Raw genomic sequence first — 7,135 nt, 5'->3', positions numbered from 1 at the left:
CCCAGGCCGGCCCTCCTCAGACTTCCTCCCCTTGGGGGCGGAGCCTCGGGTCGATGTGTCCCGGCTGGACCTTCGGGTCGGCCGGATCCTCAACGTTCGCTGCCACCCGCTGGCCGAGGGGCTGTCTGTCCAGGAGGTGGACCTGGGAGAGAGCGCCCCCCGCAGGGTCGTCAGCAAACTGGGAGGGAAAACGCCACCGGAGGAGGTAACACACAAGTTTATCTTCATCTTTTTGTTATTTCTTATTGTTTTTACATATTATGACGTTATATATGATATATATTATAATATTTTTATATGAATACTTTCTTCTTCCCTTTGCTGTTGTCTTGACTAAATGTCCTCACTTTCCCCCAAATTCTCATGTGGCCATGAAATGTCCCCACTTTTCAGAAAAGTCCTCACTTTGCTGTTAAATACTCACAAAATGTCCTAATTTTACTTTTATAAGAAGTATTCTCTCTCTCTGCAGCTCCAGGGCGGTCTAGCTGTGTTGCTGTGCAACGTCAAGGCTCGTAAAGTGAGGGGCGTGGTCTCCCAGGCCCGCCTCCTCTGTTGCTCCGCCTCTGATGACTGCACAGAGCCGTTGGCCCCGCCCACAAGCTCCACCCCTGGAGACAGAGTCACCTTCCACAACTACCCTGGTAACCATGGTTACAAAGATGAAGACTGAATTAATTAAAAAATCTGTTAATGTATATTTTAAACGGCTGCCATGATAATTAGTGTGTCCTCAATGAGAAAGTAGCATAAATTGATTTGTTTAGTTGGTGGAGGCTATTTAGTTTGAAACAGTGCTGGCCAGTCAGAATGGTTAGTTTGGTTAGCTGGCTCACTAATAATGTTGGGTTTGTGTCGTTTATGAGAACATGCTAACAAACGTCCAACGTAAGTACGTACTTCAAATTATCTTTGTTTGTGTTGAAACTATCGACCAATCGGGTCGACTGGCTCCAAAAGTAGCTTTGGGGATTTTCCGCAGTGATCCTGAACGCCGCCCTCTGTGTGCTCAGGTGATCCGGACCGAGAGCTGCAGTCCAAGCAGAAGGTTTGGGAGCTTCTTCAGCCGGACCTGCAGGTGGACGGCAGGGGCGTGGCCACCTATAAAGGCTGCCGGTTTGAGGTGAAGGGGAAGGGACTCTGCAGGGCCCCGTCCTTCACCAACTGCACCATCAGATAGACACAGCAAGGATGCTTTTATTGTGAAAACCTGCTGCTGGCGAACACTTTGATAGTTAGTAGCTAGTGCTGTTAGATAACAAAAGAAGAATTAAAGAAATAAAATTCATTTAATTTCAGTTGCATCACTTTTGTTTATTGATTATAAAAAAGAAACCACAATAACCTGTGTCTACATATAACCTGAAGAAAGGAAGTCCCCCCTCTACAATGTGTGTTTAATCTTCAGATTTTAAACTCAGAAGTCAAAATAAACTGTAATCGGCCTCCGTAAAGATGTGTAGAGCGCAAAGAATAAATAAAAATAATAATAAACGATAAGTTCCTGTTTAAAGTCCAAAGTGAGACGTCCTGACGGTCAGAGCTCTGTGATGGTTGCTGGCCGAGAGGCGGAGCAGTCGGTCTCTCAGCGGTCGTCCTCGGATTGACGGCCAATCGCAGCTGTTGTCCAAGAAGAAGACTCCTCCCTCCACCTCCTCAGCCAGAGCTCTCAGCCAATCACTGGCCTGCGTTAGGTAGACTGACTGGTGAAGCCCCGCCTCCTTCAGCCAGTCAGCATACGTGAGAACGAGCAAAGCGTGACGCCGCCATTCAGGACCGAAAAGAGTCTGAACAGACACAAAATATACAAAATACACATAAACAAGTGTGTGTGTGTGTGTGTGTGTGTGTGTGTGTGTGTGTGTGTGCAGTGTGTGTGTGTGTGTGTGTGTGTGTGACAGTGTGTGTGTGTGTGACAGTGTGTGTGTGTGTGTGTGTGTGTGTGTGTGTGTGTACAGTGTGTGTGTGTGTGTGTGTGTGTGTGTGTGTGTACAGTGTGTGTGTGTGTGTGTGTGTGTGTGTGTGTGACCTCAACCTGCTCCTCCAGGTGTGTGTCGCCGTGCGGTCGGTCCGCTCTCACAATGAGCACAAGAACGTGCACGCCCTCGGGGCAGAGCTCCTGCACGCCGCTCTGTGGGCGGGGCACAGCCGCAGGGGGCGTGTCAACCACTCTCAGCGTGAGGTCCGACTCCGCCCCCTGTCGTCTGAAGTACCTCTGGAAGTTTCGGCTGCGGCGCTGGTAGTCGGTCGTCACGGAAACATCAGAAACGCAGGCGCCTGTTTGGAAATCCTCTCCACCTGCCGAACACACAAATTCATGAATTAAAAGTCCAGTTCAACCCCACACGAACAAATATTCAGTAGGTAGCATGAGGCTAGCACCGAAGTTCCAGTAGGAACCTCTTTATGGCGAGTTTTGGCTCCGCCTCCGTCATCCACGCGTCTGAATTCCCACCACCAGAATGCGTCACGTTAATAACCAGCTGTTTGAGGTTGAGCTGGACACGATGTTTGTTGTTGTTTGTTTGTTTTACTGTAGTTTCTTATGTAGAAGTTCTTTTCCCCCAAAGGGGGCGTGGCCTTGGCGCTAGGTCAGGCTTGTTAACCTTAGAACTACTGTGGCTGGCAAGCTAACAGCTAACCGCAGCTAACAGCAGGAACATGCTAAAAAAAAAGCTCTCTAAGCTTCTTTCTGTTTTTCTCTGCAGTGTACAGTTTTACCATTTCAACAGTTTTGAATATAGGCTCGTTAGCTGGGTTTGCTAACTTATGTATTTATTTATGATGTCCTCTAACCAACAGTTCACGCTGCGACTGAGGAGGTTCAGTAAATGGATGCTGACACGAAGCTGAAAAGAAACAACAGCTTCCTCAATTTTTTAACCGCACACCTTTAGGTGATGAAGTTCTCAAGAGTAGAAACCGGTGAAGTTTGGTTGTTTAATCATATTTTTAATGAGCTAACTGACCAATCAGAGCATTCCCCACAGAGCTCCTCCCACTCTGCCGGTCGCCTAGCAACAGCACGTTCAGGGCCAGAACATTCCGCCCGCTGTCGCCGAGGGTTCCGAAGGGGTTGTTGCCATAGCGACCGTGTTCCATGTCGAGGACTGAAAATACACAAAAATAAAATGTTTCATTACTTTACTAAACTTCTTCTTTAAATCATTTTATTTTTGAAAGCTTTATTGTGAAATATTTATTATTCCTATATTTCATTTATTAATAGTCACGGTGACTTTATTTACATTGTTTTTAATTCCGTTTGTGCTTTTTTCAGGTTGGAATAAAAGCTTTAAATAAAATGTCTGACTAGTTTCCAGGAAAAAAAGTGAAATTCCCCAGAAAGCAAACATTAAGTGTTGTTTAAATTCTTTAAAAATGTATTCGGGCAATGGCACTTTGTTGATTTTTTTAGGTTTAAAATCTAATTTTTTAAAGACACATAAGTTTGTATTTTTAAATCAGTTTAATCAGGACAGAGGTTTGTAAATATAACGCAGTGACTCGATTTGGAAACCAAGCTCTAGTTACCAGATATATGTCGTAATCTAGGTCAGAAACCACATCCTGTTGGACTCAAGACCTCAACTGACGCTGTGCAGTAACAGCAGAGTGTCCGGGGGTAAAAGATTAATTTAAAGTAAAAACACTGGCAGCTGTGGTTGCCATAACTTTACAGTTGTCATTACGGTAAAGTTTTCTTGCATATTTTACTGTATAAATACAAGTTTTTACCATCAAAAGAAACAATTTTGCCACATATGATTGCTGTATTTAAAATAGGTTTTGCCATTATATATGACTGAGTGAGTGTTTTACTGTTAACCTATTTAGAGTTTATAGTCTTTTACTCTGATAGTTTGACAGTTTTTCATCTTTTTTGCCTCTTCTTCTTCTTCTTCTGCTGCTGCTGCTGCACACAAACTTCCTCCAGACTTGACAGCTGAACATAAACATACTAACCGCTTCATGAATCAATTTTATATTTAAGTATAAACGATTTATAAAAGTGAGTCTTACCTGCTTTAGCTTGAGACAAACACGGACACATTTCCTGGACTGATCGATACAGGAAGTGTGTCTGTGTTGTTAGTGGTTAAACAATAACCAGTCTGCAGGTTTATTACGTTGTAAAACCGATAAACATCTCTGAAAGGGAGGCGTAGAAGCTTTTCAGACCTCATACTTATGATATTTTGTATCTTATGGTTATGATAATGATTATAAGAAAGTTTGTCTATGTTGAGTTGAAGAAGGTTCAAAGATAACATAAACATATAAAAGTCAAATCTTAGCTTATGTGAATAAAATATTAGCTGGATAGCTGGCTACTTAGCAAAACTGGTTAGCAAAACATGAGCTAAGTAGCTAGCTAATCTATATCAATCTTTAGCTAGCTAATGATTGCTATAGAGTACCCCTAGATATGCTACGTGCTAGGCTAATCTATGTCATGAGAGTTGTATAACTCATATTTATGATGATAATAATGGGATACTATCTAATAACTCGACCTATTATCTGATAAACAATCTCATAATTAAATATCATTGTTATTATTATCAGCAATGATAAAGATAATGTTTGATGTTTACAGCAGCAGCTCCGTCAGCGCTCTCTGTGTACAATAAAGTTTGAGTGAAAACGTGCGTGCAGAGAAACATCATCATCTGCTCAGAGTCTGAAACCACAAAGATAAAATCAGATTATCAGCAGCAGCATGTGGACGTTACTGCAAACACACATTTCTCCTGCACTCGTGAGGACGTACGTTGATCTCCAGCAACATTAAACAAACTCATTTCTTTACCTCTTAATGGCAGAGGTCACGTAAAGCTGCTTTACTTTTAATCATAGTACCATCAGAGCAACAGGGGAAAGTGTGAGTGAAACCAAAGTGTGACATCAAGGAAACACAGGCGGTAAAGTGACGTTAATGCAGATAGGTGTGTGACTGACCTATACCGAACACGCAACAACAGGGAAGCTGGGAAACACGGATGGAAGAGTGACATCAGCGTGTAACAGTGTGTGTGTGTGTGTGTGTGTGTGTTATCTTTATAACAACCATATCCAAACTAAGGACAGTGATGCCCAACAGCTACCAACCACAGAAGAGGGAACATGCTCACACACATCCTCTCTCTCTCTGATTCTCGGAAGGTTTTTGGAAACAAAAAAATTACCATATATGGTCGTACGCACCAGCACATGCTCTGTGAGGTTTGTGTACTTCTTGCAAACTTTCTGCAAAAGGATTCAAATGCACACAATCACACAGAGAACAGATTTATCATCTGAACTTAACTTAAAGTCCTTATAAAACAGTTTCCTCATATTTACGAGTTTCCTGTAAAAACAGGATTAGTTGCTTTTTAAAGTCCAGGTGAAAATATAATTTCACATCCTCCGTTATATTGTTTATTATATGTTGTTCCCCTATTTAGCAATTTATGCCAAAAACTCACAAAACGTAATGTGACGCGTGTTTACGTCAGCATGAACTAACTGATTTCAACCAATAATATCCTGATACTCACCCGTCAATCAGTCTTAGTTAGTCAGCTGGTGGAGCTCACTGATTACTGTACAAACACAACTTTATCAGAGATTTGGGTGAAACTGGATCAGATTTTATGGAGAGAATATTGTCTGGTTTTCCCTCTGACGTCCTCCAGCTAACTGCTAATGTATGGATGAAGTACAAATTATGTCTGAGGACAATAAAGTTTTCTAGTTTTAATGTTACTATTTAAACACTAAGACTGTGTACAGTGTGTGAGAGGACAGGATGAGTTTTAAGGGTTTTAAAAGCTATGAAATATCTGATGTTACTCGGATAAGATTTAATGTGTAACTCAATATGAGGAAGGTATTTGTAAAATTGGCTTTTAAACGAACCGTGGACTCACTGTTTGATTCATCCTGTTCTTCATTACAGGACGAAGACAGAAATCACCTGTTGGACTCTGACATTTAAATCAGCAAACACATTAAAGATCTGGGGGGCGAGTTTTAACTGTGTGGTCATAAATAACTTTTATCTGCACAGATGGAATCATTTCCCCGTGTCTTTGCAGGCCTGTGGGCGCGTCTTTTTCCTCTTTGTTAATCTTATCACCTCCCACCAGCGCTGGGAAAAACATCCCCTGCCTGGTTTTCAGATACATGTGGTCTGAGCTCGTCGGCCTCAGATATTAAACATCAACAGTTGGGAGCCGCAGTGAGAACATACGTTAGCTTAGCTCGCTGCTAATGTTAAAACACTCACTAATGAACACAGTTACATAAATACTCCTGTTAATTACACATATAATGAGAAAATTAAACAACATCTTGTTTTAGGGAAGCTGCTCCACACACTGTAAAACCAGATATATTCATTTAACTCAAAGATTTAATCAAAAACTTTTATTTATACTTTATCAAGAATGTTTTTAATTGAGTTTCTGTTAATCAACAATTCTCTGAGTGAAAATAACGTCACATTACAACGTATCTTAAGTCTGTGGACAGGAAATTATTATAAGAGATTATAACTGTTAACTATGTTGTTCTGTGGAGTTAAACTCTCTTTCACTGGGTTTGGGTTCAAGATTTCTGCCTGTTTAGACATCATTAGCCGCAGCCTTTGTTAACTAGCTACAGTTTGCCTTCCACATTACACAAGTGGATCTTCTCTATATCTTCAAATAACTACTAAATAATAACAAATAACTTTAGTTTGTCCCATCGGCTTTATGAGTTATACTGCAGTCGGCCACCAGGGGGCGACAGAGAATGTTGCTGGTTTCAACTGGTAGACGGTGTTCGATATTTCGCCAGGATTTAAATATATTTTTTGAGATTGTTGAGACCTGAAATTTTTATTTTCACAGCAGAATTTCTGAAAGATTAAATAAGTGTTTAGGTTTTTGTTTTTTTAAATAAAGTTGCAGGAGAAACTGGAAACTTTAGGAAAGAGGAAGTGAGTTTGGTGGGATTTGGCTGATGGTTGAATTTGCGTCAACTTCCTGCAGCGACTGATATATTTAAAGCATAATATGTAGAATTCAAATACTTTATACAATAATAATAATCCTGATGGATCATTAACATTATGAAATATTGAAAAAACCAAACACACAGACAC

At 41.1% G+C, this 7,135-nt stretch overlaps 2 protein-coding genes across 2 annotated transcripts in view; one reads left to right on the top strand and one right to left on the bottom strand.

Moving 5' to 3' along the window:
* LOC127359693 (aminoacyl tRNA synthase complex-interacting multifunctional protein 1-like) overlaps positions 1-1,298 on the top strand; it is a 6,407-nt gene extending 5,109 nt beyond the window's left edge. The window contains exons 5-7 of the mRNA XM_051393690.1: positions 6-205; positions 473-644; positions 1,014-1,298. Coding sequence (XP_051249650.1) covers positions 6-205; positions 473-644; positions 1,014-1,180 — 539 coding nt within the window. The 3' untranslated portion in view covers positions 1,181-1,298. The remainder of the gene's footprint in view (positions 1-5; positions 206-472; positions 645-1,013) is intronic.
* On the bottom strand, positions 1,289-4,083 carry LOC127359695 (GTPase IMAP family member GIMD1-like). The gene is made up of 4 exons (XM_051393693.1): positions 4,024-4,083; positions 2,970-3,110; positions 2,030-2,298; positions 1,289-1,787 (listed from the first exon to the last, which is right to left on the bottom strand). Exons 1-4 carry the CDS (start codon positions 4,052-4,054, stop codon positions 1,509-1,511), a joined length of 720 nt encoding a protein of 239 aa, XP_051249653.1. The 5' UTR covers positions 4,055-4,083; the 3' UTR covers positions 1,289-1,508.
* Positions 4,084-7,135: the final 3,052 nt, after the last annotated feature.

The sequence above is a fragment of the Dicentrarchus labrax genome, unplaced genomic scaffold (assembly GCF_905237075.1).
Source record: "Dicentrarchus labrax unplaced genomic scaffold, dlabrax2021, whole genome shotgun sequence".
Taxonomy (NCBI): Eukaryota; Metazoa; Chordata; class Actinopteri; family Moronidae; genus Dicentrarchus; species Dicentrarchus labrax.
The sequence above is the reverse complement of the archived record's forward strand: the minus strand, read 5'-3'. Positions and strand labels throughout refer to the sequence as shown.